At 47.3% G+C, this 21,706-nt stretch overlaps 10 protein-coding genes and 1 non-coding gene across 11 annotated transcripts; 9 read left to right on the top strand and 2 right to left on the bottom strand.

The window, feature by feature from the left end:
• Window positions 1-78: 78 nt before the first annotated feature.
• GIQ15_03171 (uncharacterized protein) lies at window positions 79-725 on the top strand (the record flags this gene model as incomplete). Its single annotated transcript, XM_033550588.1, has 2 exons — window positions 79-623; window positions 692-725. 2 exons carry the CDS (start codon window positions 79-81, stop codon window positions 723-725), a joined length of 579 nt encoding a protein of 192 aa, XP_033407749.1.
• Window positions 726-1,528: 803 nt separating this feature from the next.
• Window positions 1,529-2,635, top strand: GIQ15_03170 (uncharacterized protein; the record flags this gene model as incomplete). The annotated part of the gene is made up of 2 exons (XM_033550587.1): window positions 1,529-2,147; window positions 2,229-2,635. 2 exons carry the CDS (start codon window positions 1,529-1,531, stop codon window positions 2,633-2,635), a joined length of 1,026 nt encoding a protein of 341 aa, XP_033407748.1.
• An 823-nt stretch (window positions 2,636-3,458) lies between these two features.
• GIQ15_03169 (PAP2 domain-containing protein) lies at window positions 3,459-5,030 on the top strand (the record flags this gene model as incomplete). Its single annotated transcript, XM_033550586.1, has 4 exons — window positions 3,459-3,526; window positions 3,590-3,616; window positions 3,693-4,183; window positions 4,327-5,030. The coding sequence occupies 4 exons, from the start codon at window positions 3,459-3,461 to the stop codon at window positions 5,028-5,030; spliced, it is 1,290 nt and encodes a 429-aa protein (XP_033407747.1).
• Window positions 5,031-5,811: 781 nt separating this feature from the next.
• Window positions 5,812-6,315, top strand: GIQ15_03168 (uncharacterized protein; the record flags this gene model as incomplete). The annotated part of the gene is made up of 3 exons (XM_033550585.1): window positions 5,812-5,847; window positions 5,934-6,003; window positions 6,086-6,315. The coding sequence occupies 3 exons, from the start codon at window positions 5,812-5,814 to the stop codon at window positions 6,313-6,315; spliced, it is 336 nt and encodes a 111-aa protein (XP_033407746.1).
• Window positions 6,316-7,327: 1,012 nt separating this feature from the next.
• Window positions 7,328-7,984, top strand: GIQ15_03167 (uncharacterized protein; the record flags this gene model as incomplete). Its single annotated transcript, XM_033550584.1, has 2 exons — window positions 7,328-7,402; window positions 7,460-7,984. The coding sequence occupies 2 exons, from the start codon at window positions 7,328-7,330 to the stop codon at window positions 7,982-7,984; spliced, it is 600 nt and encodes a 199-aa protein (XP_033407745.1).
• A 1,043-nt stretch (window positions 7,985-9,027) lies between these two features.
• Window positions 9,028-9,896, top strand: GIQ15_03166 (3-oxoacyl-acyl-carrier-protein reductase; the record flags this gene model as incomplete). The annotated part of the gene is made up of 2 exons (XM_033550583.1): window positions 9,028-9,500; window positions 9,569-9,896. 2 exons carry the CDS (start codon window positions 9,028-9,030, stop codon window positions 9,894-9,896), a joined length of 801 nt encoding a protein of 266 aa, XP_033407744.1.
• Window positions 9,897-10,477: 581 nt separating this feature from the next.
• GIQ15_r0016 lies at window positions 10,478-10,593 on the bottom strand. The gene has a single exon (XR_004500585.1). It is a non-coding gene; the product is annotated as a 5S ribosomal RNA (ribosomal RNA).
• Window positions 10,594-10,929: 336 nt separating this feature from the next.
• Window positions 10,930-12,664, top strand: GIQ15_03165 (uncharacterized protein; the record flags this gene model as incomplete). The annotated part of the gene is made up of 3 exons (XM_033550582.1): window positions 10,930-11,011; window positions 11,120-12,594; window positions 12,647-12,664. 3 exons carry the CDS (start codon window positions 10,930-10,932, stop codon window positions 12,662-12,664), a joined length of 1,575 nt encoding a protein of 524 aa, XP_033407743.1.
• A 1,139-nt stretch (window positions 12,665-13,803) lies between these two features.
• On the bottom strand, window positions 13,804-14,580 carry GIQ15_03164 (uncharacterized protein; the record flags this gene model as incomplete). The annotated part of the gene is made up of 2 exons (XM_033550581.1): window positions 13,804-13,818; window positions 13,981-14,580. 2 exons carry the CDS (start codon window positions 14,578-14,580, stop codon window positions 13,804-13,806), a joined length of 615 nt encoding a protein of 204 aa, XP_033407742.1.
• A 311-nt stretch (window positions 14,581-14,891) lies between these two features.
• Window positions 14,892-17,232, top strand: GIQ15_03163 (mRNA splicing protein; the record flags this gene model as incomplete). The annotated part of the gene is made up of 4 exons (XM_033550580.1): window positions 14,892-14,960; window positions 15,070-15,285; window positions 15,359-15,462; window positions 15,894-17,232. The coding sequence occupies 4 exons, from the start codon at window positions 14,892-14,894 to the stop codon at window positions 17,230-17,232; spliced, it is 1,728 nt and encodes a 575-aa protein (XP_033407741.1).
• Window positions 17,233-19,004: 1,772 nt separating this feature from the next.
• Window positions 19,005-21,136, top strand: GIQ15_03162 (high-affinity methionine permease; the record flags this gene model as incomplete). The annotated part of the gene is made up of 6 exons (XM_033550579.1): window positions 19,005-19,056; window positions 19,241-19,523; window positions 19,595-20,045; window positions 20,108-20,372; window positions 20,427-20,589; window positions 20,671-21,136. 6 exons carry the CDS (start codon window positions 19,005-19,007, stop codon window positions 21,134-21,136), a joined length of 1,680 nt encoding a protein of 559 aa, XP_033407740.1.
• Window positions 21,137-21,706: the final 570 nt, after the last annotated feature.

Below are 21,706 nucleotides of genomic sequence, written 5' to 3'. Positions count from 1 at the left end.
AGAACTTGAACCCCAGGCACGCAGACAAGAAACAGCACATCATATATCAATTCCTAAGTCAAAGTCTCCAGAATCAACATGAAGTGGCTATCTGTGGCAGCATGCCTTGCCATGGGCACCCATGCCCTTTCAATCCCCTCCCGACCTACCGAGGAGCGAACGGCCAAGAACTGTCCAACCGACCTCTCCGGGCCATTCGAGTTCCCCCATCTAATCATCCCCGTCGACTCTTCAGCCCCTACTGTTGCGCGGGGAACCTCATACTTCGGCGAGGTCTCATCAACAGTCTCCTCCATCTTCAACTTTGATATCCCCCCTCAAGGCCCCAACCTTTGCTCGCTGGTGTTCTTATTCCCCAACCAGGAGCAACGTCCTCCATGGACCTACACCTTTGAAGGAGACGGCAAAGTAGGCGTATCTAGATTGCAAGGCCCAGCGAGCAATGGCACCACCTTCGCGAATGCGCCAAAGGTAGCTGCAAAGCTAGGAACACCAAAACTCGCCGCTGGTACATCCAACGTCATCTCCACCTTCGACTGTCCATTTGGACAGAGAATTGCTTTCAAGATGTCCAATGCAGGGTCGACCAATCTCAGGTACTTCCAGGATTATGGTAACCCACCGTACGTATACCCCTGGTTAATGATTTTATAAATAAGGGATCAGCGCAAAGGCTAATATTTGCTTCTAGAATCGGACTATACATCACTCGCTGCGCCAAGTAATGGGTGGAATTCATGAGCCGGCATAGCAATGACTTTCAACTTTGACGTTTTTAATGAACCTTTTTAAAGGAAAACAATAATGTTTCGACTTAATGTGCCCAAAGTGGTGGAATTTGAAACGAGAGTGATATTAATGAGAACGCCTGTCTTTAAAATCATAGCAAGGAATATCTAGCTCATCCTGGAGGATTTTAATTGATCCCTGCATGGGTTTTTTCTGGAAACTGCTTCTCTAGACGTAAGTCTCTGCCACGAGCCCTTAAGATCCACTCTATATCTCGAATAAACAACGCGCCTCGATAAACGTATGCAGAAGCCATCGTCAAACGTTTATTTTATAGCAGCGCCTTTCCTCGTGCACATAGTAGAACGACTGTCACCAAGCGGACCATTAATGACAAAGAAAGTCACAATGGTCACCTCTACGATAAATTTCCCGATTTGGGCTCAATGCGAAGAACGTGAGCGCTCGGTACTCGCTACAACTGAGTTGGCTATCGGCTAAGCCATGAGGAGGCGTCAGTCTATCGAGGTCACTGGCGGTGGAAATACGAGGGATCTATCCAGCCTCGCGAACACTGCTCAGCCCTTGTGGATACAGAGGAAGCGAGTAGTTAGCGATAGGCAAGATAAATACTCGCATCCTCCTCGATCGAAGAGGGCCCATTTCGTTCTCCTTTTGTCTTGTTTCTGTAAAAAAATAACAATTTGCTTGCTATCGACGCAGGAGCGAAGGCGTCTATTGACCGGTACTTCTTTACGTATATATAGAGGGGAAACCACGTTAATACACACGATTGAAGATGGAACGAAAGTGCGCGCCCAACCCAGAATATGACGAACATGACATAAATATCCCCAGTCTTGAGAAGAGCATGAAAGCGATCGAGCTAGATGCGAATAACGACGACGATAGAGCGGCTATGGCGCCAGAATGGAGTCCTCCGCCGTCAGTAACAACCAACATACCATATCATCATACGGGTGCATCAACGACGCCATCGGTCATATCTTCACCGGTTTCGCATGATACATATCATCGCCCAGCTCCAATACAGACCCAGTCCTTGTCAGGGATATCGTCATCCACCGCTGCTACAAGGTCAGCACCTCCAGGCGCAGAAGTTCGGACCCCGTTCGCCTGTCTATCCATGCATATGACCGACCGAATCCGGCTGTTGAGGTTTCCTGAAGCTATAGTCCCGGAGATAATAGAGATGGTACGCACAGGGTGGCCGAAGGGCATCCATCCGCCGCGTGAATACGGCCAATCACTCGAAATTAAAATGAAGGGAAACCCGTGGTCGCCGCACTCTTGGGGAGATGGCAGGGTAGAAGTTCGTCGGTTGATGTCGAGGATCCTCAACGGACTATACCTGCGAGGCTGGATTATAAAGGCTTCGGTAGATATCGGACATGTTGGTGAGTTTTGTCATTTCAATGCATGAAATAGCTGATTATACCGCATGTTGTCTCCGTACTGACACGCAAAATCTCCGATAGACAGCATCTTCTTCCGCTATCAGCAGCCAGCTCCGCCGCCGTGTATCTGGATGAGCATTTCCTTCCACCACGCCGACAAGCTGCGCGTTGTCGATGCCCCAAGTGACTTTGGCCTGATATTAGCCGACGCTCTGGGTCCAGATGTCGAGAACTGCCAGGTCAAAGGTAATGTGTTCGAGCTCAAGCTTCGCGGGAGTCCCTGGCGAGCTACCGGCACGAAAACGGTGCAGACCCGTGTGATTCTCTTGACCATCATGGATGTCCTGGAGCAGCAAGGGTTCGGCCTGTATGCGCCCATCAACCATAATAGTAGACGCTCAAAAGATTCGACCAACGCAGAGGCCGATACGTGGTACTGCAACCGGCCTCTCGACTGGAAGGCCGGCCAGTTCGTCTATCACGGGTAGTAGCATGTTGATCAAGCGTTTTCTGTTCGGGTACTCCGTAGTTGTTCAACTTGATTTCACCCCTTTTGCCGGTGTCCTGTCAACGGCCCTGTCCTCCTAGTGATACCATATGTTTTCTTTGGATCTTCTATTCAAGCTTTTCATATCAGCCTCCCCGGTCGTGCAAGCATTACGTGTTCTCACATCCCTCCCGGCCTAGAACGTAGATATCTCGCCCCGTCCGATGCCTCCATGGCGCTGCTTCTTCATGACGCGGCCACGGCGGCAACAAGGCGACCGGGCGTGTCAAGCGCATGCTGCGCCTCGCGGCCTGAAGGGAGACCACCGAGATACAGCTGGACGGCGTATCAGCGAGGGATTACCAAGGGGAGACACAGCGTACGACGTGAGCATAATCAGCTCGCAGCACACTCACAGCGTAAAATGATTCCCTGTCCTTTTGCTTCTTTGTAATTAATATTTAATGCAGCAAGTCGATCTGTCGCCCTTGGACAAAAGGCTAAAAGGTAGCGTTTCATCTCGCAGTCAAGAGAATATCTGGAAACTGTCGAATAGCATCATCGCCAGCGCTTTCGCCGGGGCCGTATTTGTTTTTTTCGTTGCTTCTTCCTTGCTCTCGTTTTAGCTCAGATATTTTGCATACGTACGCTCGCCGCGGTCAAGAATAGACGATTTATCACACGATTCACCGACTCCAGGAGCCGGCCATGCTCGCGAGATCCTGCTGTAAAAGCTGATCTATTCCACCCGTTTCTTGTCTGCTACCATTTTGCGCCCGCCGTTCAGTTCGAGATAGAAAGCGCCTGGCTCGATACACCCAGCCATGGACGCTCAACTCCCTACCAAGCTCCCCTTCTCCAAGAAGAGACTGCGCGCGAGGATAATCATATCGTGAGTGGGATACAGCGTACAGCGTCGGTGGCAGACAGCAGAAGGCTAACCGAACACTCGCAGATACATCTTAGACTATGTGATCTTATTGTAAGCCGCTTCAAGATGGCGCGAAGACATGCGACAGTTTTCCCGATCGAGACTGACCCTTTTTCCTTACCGCCAGCGCGCTCATTGCGGGATTCTTCATCCTCGACCGTGTTGAGCCCTTCCACCAGCCCTTCGCTCTCCAGAACTACACCCTACACTACCCATACGCCGTCAAGGAACGGGTTTCCATCCCTCTCGCCCTCGCGATCTCCGGCGGGTTCCCTATCCTCGTCATCATCGTCTATACGATCGTTCTCGACGGACTGTTCTCGCATAGCAAACCTCTGAACCTGACGACTGGGAAGAGGAGGCTGACAGGCAAATACCGGTTCAAGGACAGGCTGTGGGAGCTGAACTGCGGCGTGCTTGGATTGGTGTTGGCTCAGGCAGCGGCATTCGTTATCACAGGCGCATTGAAGAATGCTTGCGGGAAACCTCGACCGGATCTGATTGATCGATGCAAGCCGTCGAGCTTTGAGATTCCACCGTTCGGGCTGTCGAATTCCTCGATATGCACCCAGACTAACCATGAGATTTTAAAGGATGGATTCCGATCATTCCCATCAGGTATGTAGAGATCCGTAATTTCGCTAGTTTGGTCCGTTCACATATGCTGACCTTCTCACTATTCAGGACATAGTAGCTGTACGTATTGATATCGAGGATGCACTACCTTCATATAGCTTCTTGGAATACTAACTTCTACCTAGCTTCCTTTGCTGGTCTCTTCTACCTATCTCTCTACCTTGCCGGAAAGCTACATGTCATGGACAGCCGTGGAGAAGTCTGGAAGGCCTTCATCGTCATGGTACCTACTCTCTCTGCTGGACTAGTTGCCGTATCACGCATTATGGATGCACGACATCATCCCTTCGACGTCATCTCCGGCTCACTGCTCGGAGTCGGCTGTGGCTGGGTTGCATACCGCCAGTACTTCCCATCCCTCGCGGAACCCTGGAAGAAGGGCAGAGCCTACCCCATCCGTACCTGGGGATCGATCCCAGAACCTCCCGTATACAGCGGTCGTCGACTGCTCGAGTACGAACATGACCAGGTGAAATTAGTCCCCCGCACGGATGAAGAGTATCAGGCTGGGGCTGGGGCTCAAGATCGACCGGTAGCCGTGCCCGAAACGACGTCTGCTCTTATGAATCCCTTTGAACATCAGCGTCAGGATGGTCAACGACGGAGACGACTTGCGGACGCCGATTATGGTGCGTCGAGTAGCGAGTCAGACGGGTATGAAATGCAGCAGACGGCATATGAACCTAGACACCACCAAGGAGCCAACACTAGCTCAGAAGATGGCCCCAGATACCCGATAAATACCGCTGCTTATCAGCCTCCTGACCAGAGGACACCATCACACAGTCCAGCTCTCGAGCGTCACCCAGCATCCATGGTCAAGTCATAAGAAGGCCCATGTTTTAGAATGATACCTACAGCATCCTCGCCTCTTCTCTACCCATCTCCATGCCAATTCCCTCATGTTACTCTAATACCTTACATGTCGTTACTCATGTCGTTACTATTTTCCTTGTTTAGCGTTTCTTTCATGAAAGAATATGTGGTTCTTCCTAAATCTGCGCTTTGGGAGGATGGTTCTTGGTTGACCATTGAAACTCAGCAAATTGAAATAATACCCCCCCAACTCTTCAACCGTCTTTCTGCTACGCTGTCACGACATCATTGCTCATGGTCCCCTTCCTGTATAAAAGTGGCATAAGAAATTTGCCATTTCCCTTTGATTCCCCTTCTTGCCTTAGCTAATTCTAATCCGGATCAGGCAAGATCTGTATTCTCCAGCCCTTACTTTGGGGATGTTAATCAAGATATCAATGACTGTCATGTTCCTAATGTGTTACTTAGTAATTGTATGATCAAGACGATCCAGGAAATGCCTGGAACGGTATCCCCGGAGCTTTCCCCGTGGTGTTATGATGGCTGGTTGGGTAGCCGGGCAACTGTGTTATTTAAATGTGTTATCATTGCCAACCAGCCTCTGTATATTGTCATATAAAGTAAACAGATATCATACCCTCTACTCCGTTTACATCCTTCTGCCATATCAAGTTCTCCTGCTTGTCCTTGCTTCCCTCGAGATTCTACCGAGAAACAGCCATTTGACAATATATCAACCTTCAAACAACAAACCTCATCTCAGATACCACATCTACCTTTCAAGGCTACCAATCATGTCTGTCGTGTGGGACGAGAAGGCTGATGCCCTGGTATGTTCTTTCTCAGACGGACTCCATTCCATACACAGTACCAGATCTTATATATCATACTAACCGACTGTATTTCCTACAATTAGCTGCTACTCTCAATTTTAGCAACCTCCCCAAAGGTCGACATTACAGCTATTTCTCAGATGATGGGCGGTGGTAAGTCATTCCAGGGTTATAAAATAATATACCAGCACTTCTCCGAGTCAGTCACAAATAAGGTCTCTAACGCTGCACGTAGAATTTAACCGTCTGGCCGTCAAGAATCGCATCGACCGAATCAAGGCAAAGGCTAAGGCAGTGGCTGGCGACATCCCAACGCCTCCAAACACTCCAGCAAAGCAGGCTGCGGGTAAGAAGCGCAAGGATGAATCGACTGAGGAAGCTGGCGTCGAGGAGAAGCCAGCTACTCGTAAGAAAGCGAGGAAGAGAGCTGTCAAGGTTGAGAAGAAGGAGGAAGACGAGTCTTAACTTGTCTGTTGGACTAATAATACTGAATCGACTACGGATACTCTGAGATACGAGATATTTGATTGATTTGATTGGTCAGGTGGGTCTGGAGCAATCTATGAGATTTCAATCTATCAAGCACTGATCATCTAAATACACGATATTGAGCTCCTATTTATGTTCCTCATACGGCCATGTATCTTGCCATCGCGGAGATGCCAGCTACAGCTGAAACAGGCGTTAAAACGCCGGGCGTAGCATTTGTTCGATGATGGAGAGCTGACACTGATATTTAATGAAACGGCGTAGTTGACTAACGTGTTTCGTACGATCAGGCAGTATTACACCGAATCTCCGTTCAACAGATACCAATAGCATGGGATGTTAGATATTGTGTTTGTTTCTGGTGTGCAGTCTATGTCTATGGTAAAGGAGCTGGAGACAGAGATAGTTAGCTGATGAGCATCTGCTCTTATACATCGAATAGAGCTTTTCCAATGGTCTCTTCCTCGAACCATGGCTGGCAAACGGCTGTAACTTGTGCCTGGCGCTGTGGACAAACGGCCACGGAACAGTAACGCCATAACCACGTCCCATCATCGTCATCGCCATCGTCATCCCTGCATCGCGGAAATAATACGAAGAAACAACGGTGCTGATTGGTGCCGGAGCTCGTTACCATGACAGCCGGCGCAATTAGAAGCGATCGCCCCGCCATCTTATTTTTCTTGTTGGTTGTTCCCAGCCTCACGCAGGGCGAGGGGGGGCCAGCCATGCGATGCGAGTCAAGGCAAGGGTTGGCCGGGCGATAAATAGGTACTTCGCTCGCAGGGCTGGGAGTTCGATTCTTGATTCTTCCGGATACACACACTGCCTGCAGTCGCCTTGCCGATCGCGTTTGTTCAACATCCCAGACAGGATCGCTTTGTTGACTCCGGTTACTTGCAGCTTCACTCCTATCCAGCTTGCATATATATCTACGCGCAACCTGGGTTCCCGCCCGTTGCGAGGATAGCTCCGTTGACCGCCCACGATGTTTTCCAGCTTCTTCTTCATCTGCTGGCGAATCGGCCAATTGGTCACTCTGATTCCGCCAATTGGCATGCTCGTACGTCGAACTCTCCTTTCCAACCACCCCGTTTGATAGATGCTAACGTACCCTCAGTCGTGGTTTATCGATGGCTTCGTCAAAGCAAACATCATCACACCAACATACATCCTCGTTCTCTTCATCGTCAGCGTCTTAGGCGGTGTATGGGTCCTCGAAACCCTCTTCCGCTATAAAAACACAAAACGCTCAGCCATCTTCGTCTCGTTCGTCGACCTCTGCTTCTTCGGCGCTTTGATAGCTGGTGTCTACCTGCTTCGCGGTATCGCCGGGGAAAACTGCAATGATTTCTCGCGCAGCAACTTCCTGCTTACCCTGGGACCGTTTGGGTACTATGGCCAGCAACAACATAACCCACTAAGCAATGATCCGACCAAAGTCTGTTCAATGCTGAAGGCTTCGTTCGCCTTTGGAATTATGAACATCATCTCCTTCTTCTGGACCGCCGTGTTTGCCTATTTCATTTCCCACCACGAGGAACACCATGAGAAGCGATCGCGTCGGGGAAGCCACTCTAGCCGCCGAAGCAGCAGCCACAGACATCGAAGCAGCTCTGGAAGACGGAACTCATACCATGTTTAATCGTGGCTCTTTCTTGTTTTCATCCCTTTTTTCTTTTTAGGCACAATCGTTGTCTTAACGACTGATACGACGGGCTTGGCGGATAGAATTGGTTTATCTTGTGTAAATATAGGTGGATAGTGAGTGGAAAATGACGGCTCACGGCCGGCTTGTCAGTGCTACTTTGACGATACCAGGCTGATATGACATGTTTCCCGAAATATCTTGTTTATGTCTTGCGTGATGTATGTTTTTTTTTTTTTTTCTGATGGTTCGTCTGTTCCTCGGATGCGGAATGATTGATGAATATGTTCTTTTCCATTTAACTTGCCTGTCTCGCAGCAAAATCATGTATATAGCTGTTTAATCGTCCGATGGAAATAGAGGCCCATACCCATACTATCAATTAGTTCTCTCCTTTTGCTGAAGGTCCCTGCCAAAAGTCTCGGAAAGGCCTCTCTATTCATTCAATTTTGTGGCCCAGAGTTGCCGCCAGTAGGCCTGTTTACTGTTTGTACACAACCATTGCCAACGGTGAGGACCAGATGACCTTTGATGATATGATAAAAAGAAGATGAAAATAAAAAGATACGACAGTATTAGTATGGCGGTAGTCACTTACCTGTGTCCCATAGAGAGACATTAAGTCACGTGTTACCGCCCTATATGCTGACTCAGAGATGACTAATACAATGCCAATTAAGTGACTAATAAATTATTAATTAACTTCGGACTATAAATGGACTCGCCTTTAGGTACCTAGATTCTTTACGTCAACTCTCCGCTACTTATGTATGTATACAGCGCCCTAGATGTTACTTAGATATCCAGGGATCGCGCGGGGAAGACGATACCCGCTTCCGCAGCGGTGCTTAGACCGGCGTTAAGCTCCGGGTCCGAAGCCATGCTAACTCCGGATCAAATAATCAAAGGCACGGATGAACTACATCGTATCTAACTAACTGTTGGAAGCGTCTTATAAATACAGCATGACCTCCAACATCATTCCCTACGGTTCTTAAGGAGATAACAAGATCAGAGCCTTTTCATCTTCAGCATCAACCATGTCTTCACAGCCACGAACTTGGCTCATCACGGGCACTTCCTCTGGGTTCGGCCTCGAGCTGGCCCGCATCACCATCAAGCGTGGAGACCGAGTCATTGCGACATCCCGCAACCCGGAGAAAATTCCAACCATTGACTCGGATCGGTTTCATACTGCCCAGCTAGACCAGAATCAGCCACTGGAGGAAGTCAAAGCTCGCATTGACAATATATTGGCTACTTTTGGCAGCCAGATAGATGTTGTTGTTAATAATGCTGCTTACGTCCAGAAGGGTACTGTTGAAGAATCCACGCCGGAGGAAACACTTCGACAATTCCAGGCCAATACTCTGGGCCCCATGAATGTTTACCGTGCTATTCTTCCCCATATGCGCGAGAAACGATCTGGGACGCTAGTTACCATTGGATCCATGGCAGCCTGGTATCCTATGCCGAGCTGTAACCTGTATAATGCCTCGAAAGCTGCCACCAGGTGGCTTGCCCTCGGTTTGGCCGGCGAGGTTGAGCAATTTGGTATTCGCCATTGCCTTGTTGAGCCAGGATTTTCCGTACTGGACTTCTTGAGCCCTCCGCCAATGTTACGGACTCGACCTCCCGTATTCCTGACTATAAAGAAATGAACGCCACCGCGGATCGCAACTTCATTGCCTTTAATGGTGCTCAGCTCGGTAATCCAGTGAAAGGGGCGGAGGTTATCTATGATGTGATAACTTCTTCAGGATGTGCTCAAGGACGGGAGGTCCCCAGCTGGCTGCCTTTGGGCAGTGATGCATCTGTCGAGATTGCTAAGAGTGCCAACCAAGTACTTGCAGATATTGAGACTTGGAAGGAAATCAGTGCTCTGAGTGACTTTCCCGTGGGCCAGTAACTTGTGAACAGAGTAGTCTGTGGGAAACGAAAGCACGGCCAGAAATACCTGAGTCTGTTAACTACTTATTAGATAGTTACTACATTGGTTAATTGCTTTAATACCCAATATTCATTCACAATTTATATTCCTAAATATGTCGAACATATACACCACACCACCCTGCTCCAACTCTGAAAGACGTTAACCGTTACATAGTTATCATCTTAGAGTTGTGAGCTATCTTGGCAAGGCATTTAAGTAAATATTTTCAGAAAGTAGGTATATCAAGGCTCAGGTCAAGAATAAATTGCTATACTAACTAACATGTAACGTGAAAATCTTAAGAGCTTGGATATGAAATACGCGACCTCGGTAAACCCAGCACCAGTAAGAGGCTCGTTAGTCTAGATTGCTTTGAATTGCATTCCCATAACAGATCCAATAATAAGGGCCAATCAACACCGACCGTAACTGTTGGTGATGTGAGGTGTATGAATTTGAGAATCTAGCTGCAGCTTCCCTGACTTTGATTCATGTACATTCAGAGGAGCATAAGGTGAGGGGAACGACATCTTTCTAGAGGAAAAAAAAGAGTCAAAAACATACGACAGTCGGGATTCGCTGGTGGTCACCCACCCAACTACTAACCGACCGGCAAGTGGCTTAAGTACAGCTGAGCGGACGGGAAGCTCTGTTTTCCACTTCCTGTGGTCGTATGTGCTTGTTTATATCGTGCACACTATTTATTCCATGTTATGTCACGTGATGCCTTGGACCTCGGGAGCGGATAAATGTTTATACGTATTATATCATTAAATATCTCTATCTTCACGTGATTATGGTTATCAGTTCCTTCTCTCCGCGCTTTTCGGAGAGCTCCGCAACGCAGCTTAAAGACTCAACGATATCATATCTTTAGGGCTCATTATTGAGCCGTTTGTCTGCTGCTGATTGCCTCGGTCTATATTAAATATCTTTTAACATATTTATTTTTATGTTTACAGAGTCAATACGTGAATAATGCTGCATTATTCGAGCAATAGATATAGTGATGGCTACCAACGAAGACAGTCCGTCTTATTACAGGGTGCCTGTTGAGGAGATACGAGCTAGTGAATACCCGTTACTCAAAGGTAGGCAATCCCTCTTCATTCTGTATTAATCCTTTCTCATCCTACGCTATTACGAGCGTTGCCACCTGCTATATGCTTAAGATCATGAGCTAATACATTTACTTTCAGATACAACCTATCTAGACCATGCAGGGACAACACTCTATGCAAAATCTCTCATAGAGACCTTCTCGCAGGAATTAACAAGTAACCTCTTTGGAAACCCCCATTCAGCATCCTCATCTTCCCAGCTATCCACTAGCCGGATCGATGATGCAAGGGTACGAGTCCTTCGCTTTTTCAACGCAAGACCAGAAGACTTTGACGTTGTATTTGTCGCCAACGCCACAGCCGGAATTAAACTGGTTGCAGAAAGTCTACGGGACTATGATTCAAAGGGATTTTGGTATGGATACCATGTTGATTCCCACACTAGCTTGGTTGGGGTTCGAGATATGGCTAAACGGGGGAAGAAGTGTTTCATTAATGACGAAGAGGTAACTGAGTGGATTGGGATGTTGAAAGATCGATGCGATACTCCCGAGTTGGCTGGTCCGACCCTGTTCGCATACCCGGGTCAATCTAATATGACTGGTCGTCGGCTGCCTTTGAACTGGTGCAGGGACATTAATGCATGTGTAAGCACTGACGGGAAACGAAAGGCCTTCACATTGCTTGATGCCGCTTCTCTTGCCTCCACGTCTCCAATAGACCTGAGCGTCGCAACCTCTGCTCCAGATTTCACTGTTGTCAGCTTCTATAAGATCTTCGGCTATCCTGATCTTGGAGCCCTCATTGTTCGCAAAGATGCTGGTCATCTTTTTCAGAACAGGAAGTACTTCGGTGGGGGCACAGTTGGAATGGTCTTGACCGTTGGAGAACAGTGGCATGCCAAAAAGGACGCCGCTCTTCATGAACAGCTTGAAGATGGTACCTTGCCTTTTCATAGCATTATTGCCTTGCATTCGGCCTTTGACGTGCATGAACGGCTTTACAGCGATATGAACAATATATCCCGCCACACTGGAGATATGGCAGAAATATTATACGATATAATGTCTTCTTTAGAACATGGCAATGGCACGAAAGTTTGTGAGATTTACAAAGGGCCAGGGCAATATATTGAGCGCGATCTCCAGGGTCCTATCATATCGTTCAATTTAAAAGATAGTGCTGGCGGTTGGGTTCGAAAGTCAGAGGTGGAGAAGTTGGCTGCTGTGAAAAATATCCAGATACGCTCAGGGACACTATGCAATCCTGGCGGGATGGCGTATTACCTTGGGCTACAGGCTGATGATATGAGACGGAACTATAATGCAGGCCAACGCTGCGGAGACGACAACGATGTTATTTCTGGAAAGCCGACTGGTGGCCTGCGTGTTAGTCTGGGTGCTATGACGTCGAGAAGAGATATTGATACATTTGTCGACTTCATCCGAGATTTTTACGTTGAAGAGTGTATAGTTGGTGAGGTCATCCCTGACCCTAATTCGTTCACCCCTTCTGTCCAACAGCCTCCTTCGAGGTTTTATATCGAGAAACTCTGCGTCTATCCGATAAAGAGCTGCGGAGCATTCGTTGTCCCTGAATCAATGGATTGGGAAGTAAAACCAGAGGGTCTAGCCTGGGATAGAGAGTGGTGTTTAATACATCAAGGCACTGGTGTGGTTCTGAATCAAAAGCGATACCCAAGGATGGCGTTAATACGGCCAGTTATCGACCTCTGTCGTGGCACCTTGCAAATCACACTACCTGGCCTAGAGCCATGCCTGGACACTATTCAGATACCATTATCTGACGACTCTGCGGACCTGAGCATAGGGCAACTGTGTCAAAGCTCTACAAACCAACGATCTACTGTATGTGGAGATAAAATCTCGGTACAAGTCTATAAATCCGCTCGATTCTCTTCGTTCTTCTCCAATTTCCTTAACGTCCCTTGCACGCTTGCAAGATTTCCACCGCAACGGGACCAGATATCCGCGCGGTTTTCAAAGCCATATCAGCGTCCGACTGGAGGACATGTACATACTTCCATTCCCATGAATCCTGTACCCAATATACCAGGCTCGTTTCCAGAGTCCGCTGCGTCCGGATCAAAACATCCGATCCTCCTATCCAATGAAGGTCCGATACTACTCATATCCCGCTCAAGCGTCAATAAAGTCAACGAAACTATAAAATCTTCTGGAAAGCCCAATTCAATTTCCAAAACAGTTGCGGCGGATGTGTTCCGGGCCAATATTATTGTCTCTGAAAATATATCTACTACAAAACCCAACTTGCCGGCCGGATATCGTCCTTCAACATCTTTTGAACAGCCATATATAGAAGAACTATGGGCTGGATTTCAAGTTGGAAATGCCACCTTTGATATCCTAGGTTCTTGTCAGAGATGCCAAATGATTTGCATTGACCAGTTTACTGCTATGCGCAGTGAGGAGCCATTTTCTACCTTGGCAAAGACAAGAAAAGTTGATGGGAAGGTATATTTTGGTAAACATGTTTCTTTATCTAGGGCGTTGGAGCATGAATGTATAACGGTCAGGGTGGGCGAGCCATTGACACCAATTTATGATTGATATTGATATTTTCTAGGATATTTTTTACCAGGGAGGTACTGTGTCTTTTGGAGTTAATTAAGAGCGGCCACTTAGTTTGTATGTACCATTTATGAATATCATGAAATTCTATGTATAGATACGACACAATTCGGAGAGCCGATACTATGGTTCATATTTCTTTGAAAAAGAGGTGCAATGACCCCTTGACCACCAAAACTCCAAAATATAGTACATTGAGTTACATTGAGGTTACAATTCGTTCCTCTGAACATATTAGAGACAAAATTATCCTCGAGGATATTTCTTCCAGCCACGACCATGACCACGCTATTAAAAAAAAGGATACCGGTTAGTTCGAGTGTGCCGTGTAAGAATCGAGGATATCGTCTCTAGAAAAAAGAGAACAAAAGAATGGAGGAAGCTTACCTGTTTCCACAATCTGATCATTGACGGCATTCCTAACATAGCCTTCTTCCTCTCTTCCAACTTTCCTTTCATCAATCTCTCCCACTTGTGACCCTTGACCTTCTGTCCAACACCAGTACCCTTGATTCTCAAACCCTTCTCAATGAGTCGTGCCTGTTTATATTCTGTCGATTTGCGGCCCGGAGGCAATAGCTCCTCTACGCCATATTTAATGCCCAATTTAACCAGTTCAGCCTGTCGACGCAGTGATACAACAGCCCCTCGCCATCGGCCGGTTTCTGGGTTTTTATATGGAAGGAAGGGGTTAGGGTATAGCTCGTTGGGGTTCGAGCGGAGTAACGAGTCGGTGTATGAAAGGGAGCCGGCGACTTTGGTCTTCGAGAGCTTGACCTTCGTGCTTCGTGAGGCGAAAGGACTTGGAGCAGGCTTTATGACGGCTGAGGATTCAGAGTCCTCGGTTGACGATGATTGAGACTCTTGCTTGGGTAGGGACTTCGGTATAGCTTGCGATGAGTAGTATTGTGGTGGGTAGCGAGCGAAAAAGTTTCTGAGCCGGACAGGCAGGGTCTCTACAAGGCCCACTGTTGTCTGTGTCGCCATTGTGTGTTTGTAGAGGGCGCAAGTCCGCCGTGTTCGCCTTCTTGGATTGCTGAAGCTCGATAATCTCTTCGATCTTCAACTTTCTCACGCGGTCAAAGATTTGAGGTCACATGACATACTCTGACTGATTATATAATCCGGCCGCATATTTGCCTTGCCCGCCCTGCGGTAGCCTTCTCACTTCTGACATCTATCTCACTTCACGCTGAACGCGCCCCGGCTACCGTTCAAGAACACGGGATTCCACAGCACCATCTTGACCTGTTCTCTGCCTACCATTGAAACCCTTTTACTCTTTACTATTGTGAAATATGGCAGATCTGCTTTTTGGCGGGACCGACGAGGAGAATGAGGAGTTGAAGAAGCTTCATGCGGAAGTGGTAAATCTCCCTTGGCTCCTTGAAAGCCTCTCATGGAAAGCCGGATAGCCTTCAGCCGCATTATTGTCTGTCGTATTGCTGCTAACCTACTTCTGCTTCTTTACTATAGCTCGAAGACACCGACAGCTTCGAAGCATGGGAGAAACTCGTGCGTGCGGCGGAAGGCCAGGAAGGTGGAATCAATCGCAACTCGAGCCCACAGGCTATTACAGCTACTAGAACAGTCTACGACCGGTTCCTGGCTAAATTCCCCTTGCTGTTCGGATACTGGAAGAAATATGCAGACCTAGAGTTCTCCATCGCGGGCACCGAAGCTGCAGAGATGGTTAGTCAACGCCCTGTTTAGTGGTATACGTCCGAGTTGAGCTTGCTGGCTAATGTTGTTATTTGATTAATAGGTATATGAGCGCGGAGTGGCTAGCATCACAAACTCGGTCGACCTGTGGACGAATTACTGCACTTTCAAAGTTGAAACCTCGCACGACACCGACATCATTCGAGAGTAAGTATGATATGTTGGTACCCTTCCCCATAACCATACCGACATAGCGCGTGGGTCGTTCGCAATCTTGAGGGCATATGGTGCAGATCGATATTATCAAGGTTCCTTAAATGGGTGAGATAGTCATCTGCCACCTTGGTTTCGTTGAAACTACTTCTCACCCATAAGATTCAGGCTGCCTTTGTTCTTCGCACACTACCTCTTGGGAACTTGTTCGGGAATCCTTCTCCTATGTTACGCACGGATGATATAGCTAAACCTACATCTATCAATCGTTGACCTGACTCGGCACCCCACTTGAAGATTTAAATGCATATGCCATGTTTGCCATCCTCCACTCCCCTCCCATCCTTCCTTTTGTCTTCCCCTCCCCCACCCCTCCTTCCTTTTGCTTCCTCGAACCTAATCTTTACTAACATCCTCACTTCTAGGCTCTTCGAGAGAGGTGTCAGCTGCGTCGGTCTTGATTTCTTATCTCATTTGTTCTGGGACAAATATCTCGAATTCGAGGAGCGCGTGGAGTGCCACGATAAGATTTTCGCTGTGCTTGGTACAATCATCCAGATACCTATGCACCAATATGCAAGATATTTTGAACGATATCGGCAGCTCGCTCAAACCAGGCCATTAAGTGAACTTGTTCCTCCTGAGACTCTAGCTCAGTTCCGAGTGGAGATCGAAAATGCGGCGGGTAGTGTTCCTCCCGGCTCAAGGAGTGAAGCCGAGGTCGAGAGAGATATCCGACTCCGAGCCGACGCCCATTACTTGGAGACATTTTCACGCACTCAAACCGAGACCACAAAGCGATGGACCTATGAATCCGAAATCAAGAGGCCCTACTTCCATGTTACCGAGCTTGACGAGGGTCAGTTAACGAACTGGAGGAAATATTTAGATTTCGAAGAAGCAGAGGGCTCTTTTGCTCGCGCCCAGTTCTTGTACGAGAGATGTCTTGTGACGTGTGCGCACTACGATGAATTCTGGATGCGTTACGCGGCATGGATGTCTGGCCAAGAAGGAAAGGAGGAAGAAGTTAGAATTATTTACCAAAAGGCGAGTTCTCTCTATGTCCCCATATCGAGGCCAGCTATCCGCCTCCACTACGCCTACTTCGAAGAAATGGCATCACGAGTCGATATCGCCAAAGATATCCATAATGCAGTTTTGCTTTCGATGCCAGGACACGTTGAAACGATAATTTCTTTTGCGAATCTATCACGTCGTCATGGTGGTTTAGATGCCGCGATTGAGATTTACAAATCTCAACTTGATTCAGCTGAATGTGATATTCAGACAAAAGCTGCCCTTGTGGCGGAGTGGGCGAAGCTTCTATGGAGAGTCAAGGGGACCTCCGAAGAAGCCCGCCAAGTGTTCCACAAGAACCAACACTGGTACCCTGATAGCCGCCCTTTCTGGACTAGCTATCTTATGTTCGAACTAGAGCAGCCAACCAGTGCCGAAACTGAACCCGCACAATACAAGCGCATTAAGCAAGTTATCGACGATATTCGCAACAAAAGTACCCTCCCAATCGAGGCAGCCAAGGAGCTTCTTCATCTCTACATGACCTACTTGCTAGAGAGGGGTTCAAGCGAAGCAGCCAAGGAATACATGACCTTAAATCGTGAAGTCAACGGGCCACCGTCGGTTCAATCAATCATGAAGACGCCAGTTTCAAAGGAGGCACAGGATAAACCTACGGCTGGTCAAGATACCCCTAACTCTACGTTCAGACCAGACGTTTCTGCGCCAGCTCTTACGGCACTCTGATACTGCACCCTTCATCCGCAGGCCTGCGCAATGTTAGCCTTTGTAATCATACGAGAATCCAGTTGGTTGGGCGGTTGTTTTTAAATTAGGAGTTAGTGAATAATAAAAATATTACTACAAACTTCCCTGATGTAGCAATTCGTTTGATATTCCTTCACAGTTTCTTTAACCCTTTCACTTGTGTTTGCTTTACTTCGTTGTCTAACAGCTATGTCGGATATCTACACCGTCTAGATGAAGTAATTAGAACACACTGATACCATTCCTTTATGCCCCAGTTCTAGAAGCCTCTATCTTGCTTAATTCCTTTCCTTAGCTGCAGACTTTTCCTCACAAAGGCCCTCTAACCACATTATTTATATCGCTCTTCCAGATATGCTTCCTCACTTCCATCTACACCTTTCTTCAATCCTATATACTTCTTATATCGTTTAAACCCATGGATGAGCAATTCTAAAGGTTACCGTTTTATATATTTACTTGCGCTTTTCTGGATAACCCCAACCAGCGTTATATCATTCCAGAGTAGACGACAGCAGGCTAGATATTCTTGAAGCCAACATCCATAATTTGACATATTAAATATTCTGCACGAGGCCAACATAAAATAGCATCTACTATATAGCCACGGTTATCAATTAGGAAAATGCCACCGCTACAATAAGCAACACTGCAATCTCATACTCTATCAATGGCCAGCGATCGGGATATATGGACAGGAAAAGAGCGAATTTCCTCTTTAAATGACATTTCGCACCCTGAGGTTTTACTTTGAGCCAGGCAACTGAGGAGGAAACTCGCTGTCGGCGTCTCTACGCATCGTGAGCTTCCTTGACCCATATACGTAGATTTTGATTGACCCATGTACTAATGACCGTAGAAGACATTAAGTATGCTATGCTCGCTCTCCCAGCCATGTCGAAGCCACGGATTTCGACGCATGCACATATACTTAACCACCCATCTCGCGGCTCGAGCTAAAGTAGGGGGCCCACTTGCCATGTTACCACAAGATTGATAGTTGACACCGATTTTTCGTAATGTCGCCCAGCGTCGCTCTCTTCCCTTGTATCTTCTCCCAGTTCACATTATGGCATAGAGAAAAGCATATTTCTTCACTTTGCTCAATTGTTACTTCGAAGATGTAGAATAAGAGCAGGAAAACGGGCCTTAATAGTTATTTATTAGTCAGCCGGCCTTTCTTAGGCTCCATTTGACCATCCAACTTTGCTCTCTTTTTTTAGGTTATAGATTGGCAGTTGTTATATTGGTCTCCCTTAAAGGGATAAACGTGTAGTTAGTTATGGGTCTCCGGCGGAATTACTACAAATATCCAACGATTATCTTAAACCATGCGAGACGGATGCAGTTTGAGTACAGCTTTCATATTCATGAAAGCAAAGCTATTTATACATGATAGAAGTTCGTTATACCACTGAGATCCAACGATATTTGAGACCCGATAGAAGGAAATTGCCATGCAAGCCGTTCCTGCCAGGTATCTGGTCCAAAATGAGCAGTCTCTCCCATCCAGGGCCTTGGGTATTTCCTTCCCATATAAAGAGATCGAGCACTGTTGATGGTATGAAACTTGGATGATTCCAATATGACGAAGTCCCTCTTTGTGATATCCAAGTATTACCATTATCGTGTATTCCTATACCATTAGTTATAGGGTATATTTATGTTTCTTGCTTGTCTTGCCTTTCGGTATTTTGGTTTTGCAGTGGCCCCGGCCTCCGCCTTAAACACCGTCATTATTCTCTTCCGTCATGGCGGATTCGAACGATACTACCTCTGAAGGAACTTCCACCAAAACTCTGGGTAATTCTATCATGGAACTACCATCGAATAAACCCTCAGAAGATATTGGAAGGTTATCCTTTGGTGACATCAGCCTTCCACCAATGGATTTGACTATACACTCTTGTAGGGTTGGCTCATTCCATTTATTGTCTTATGTATCATCTGCTAAATGGGTTGTGATGCTGATGTGGACATATAATAGTTGGCAAAAGTACCTGTTCCGACTTCAGTGGCGGTGATGGTGAATACAATTATCATGTCGAACATCCTACCAGTGGTAGCAGCAGTGGACGACAGATCGGTGTTTTCAGTGCTACCTTTTTAATCTTTAACCGGATCATTGGAACCGGAATATTTGCTACACCAAGTGCCATTTTAGCCCAGACTGGCAGCGTCGGCATGTCCCTTGTGGTTTGGATAATTGGAATGCTGATTGCGATGGCTGGTACGGCGGTGTATCTCGAGTTTGGGACGGCAATTCCAAGGTTAGACGGCTGATATATTTGCCCATCCAGTCATTGTCATAGAAGATATTCCGTTTGCTGACCTATTATAGGAATGGCGGGGAGAAGAACTACCTGGAATTCGTTTACAGAAAACCAAGGTTCCTCGCAACGGCGATATACGCTTCATATGCACTACTACTCGGATGGGCAGCTGGAAATAGTGTCGTGTTTGGAGAGTATGTTCTGCATGCTGCAGGCGTGGAAGTTAGCCGGTGGAATCAACGAGGGATTGGCTTTGCCTGCATTACGGTAGCATTTTTCGTCCATGCCATCGAAATGAAATGGGGACTTCGGCTGCAGAACGCACTTGGAATGTTGAAGCTGGTTGTGATTATGGTCATCATAATCTGTGGAGCGGTGGCACTGGGGGGAGGTACCAAGGGCAACATTTCCAACAATTTTTCGAATACGTGGGGAGACCGTCGCCCAAGCATATACGGAATGGTCACCGCATTGTATAGCGTGATATGGTCATATGTCGGTTATTCGAATGCCAACTATGTGAGTCTGATTGTTGACCTGCGCCGACTGTCCCTGCGGATCTGACAAGATTATACATATAGTCCCTCAGTGAAACGCGAAACCCGATCCGAACGTTGAAAATCGCAGCTCCTATAGGGGTCACCTTGGTTGGCATCCTCTATCTTCTGGTCAACATCGCATACTTTGCTGTTGTACCAAAGGAGGAAATTTTGGGTTCTGGGCGTATACTCGCAGCCTCCTTTTTCCGCCATGTTTTTGGCCCAAAGGCAGAGCGAGTGTTGTCCATATTTATTGCACTATCAGCTTTTGGAAATGTCCTGGCGGTGCTTTTCTCTCAGGGCCGAAGTAAGCTTAACCCTTGGCTCCTGTATCTATACTCCTTTCTAACCAGGTGTATAGTTGTCCAAGCGCTCGGTGAAGAAGGAGTACTCCCGTTGTCGAAGTTCTGGGCCAGTAAGCGTCCGTTCAACTCTCCAGCTGCCGGGCTACTGGAACATTATGTTCTTTCGGCGATAGTGATGCTTGCACCGCCGCCAGGGGATGCATATATCTTCCTACTCAAGTGAGTACTCCTTGTATTATTTGCCATATCACACATGGCGTGATGGTGTTGTGCTGGCTAATAAATGAGCCTCTCGGACAGCATGATTTCATACCCTCTATCGGTGGTGAATGTCCTGGTCGCCGCAGGACTCATGCATATCTACTTACGCTCGTCGAAATACCCAGGATGGGCACCAGGCATCCGCGCAACGCTGCCAGTCACGATTTTCTTCCTCGTTTCCAATATCTACCTCACCGTTGCCCCGTTCCTCCCACCCCCTACCCCGAAAGACAATGTATACGCGTACTTACCATACTACTCGCATTGTGTGGCCGGACTGAGCGTGTTTGTTGTCGGTGCGATCTACTGGGTAGTATGGGCAAAGTTACTGCCATGGATGAACCTTTATAACATTGTTGAGCATCCGCTGGAAGAGGATAACGGCGCTGTGAGGAGTGTAGCAGTCAGAGTCCCGTCAGTGAAGCGCACTCAGAAAGAGGGCCTAAGACAGGCAAATCCCCTCAGCTGGATGAACCCGTTCTCCGGTGGAAGGTCTAGGGGTTGAATTCCTTCCCTGAAGCTGTAGGACATGTAAATTGCTGAGAGGTTGGTGATTGATATGAGAAATGGGGTCGTAACAGATTGTATTATTCTCTCAACACGTATCGTGTATACTATCTCTGTACAAAGATTCACTCACTTGGCCGAATCATCAACGGAAGAACCGAACATGTAGTTTTGTGGTGTGTCTTGATAATCCCCATGGTGATGGATGTGCCGACTATTCTATGGAGAAACAGTTCACTTAGCAGCTCTGATGAACCGAACCGATCTCCTCAAACTAGCGGAATAGAAGTAATCTAGCATGAAAGGGGTGAGAAACAGCTCTGAATGTCTCGTTACAAGATCGAAGCTGTCTATTATCAAATCCTTCCTGCGTTGATGAGAAGAAGAAAAAAGAAAAACGCGAGGAAAGAAAATTTGGTGTAGGAAAAAAAAGAAGCGCTAAGCTATGTGCCAAGCCATAGGAAGTACTTATTTTTTCTAACAAATCTGGTGTATTAGCAGGTACCTTTTATGATTGGCCCATCGGCCTTAAGACGCGCCTTTTTCGCCGGAGAAAAAAAAGACGCCA

Source organism: Arthroderma uncinatum (assembly GCF_011692745.1).
Source record: "Arthroderma uncinatum strain CBS 119779 chromosome Unknown scaffold2, whole genome shotgun sequence".
In the NCBI taxonomy this organism is placed as follows: domain Eukaryota; kingdom Fungi; phylum Ascomycota; class Eurotiomycetes; order Onygenales; family Arthrodermataceae; genus Arthroderma; species Arthroderma uncinatum.
Note: the sequence above shows the minus strand (reverse complement) of the source record. Positions and strands in the feature narration are given on the sequence as shown.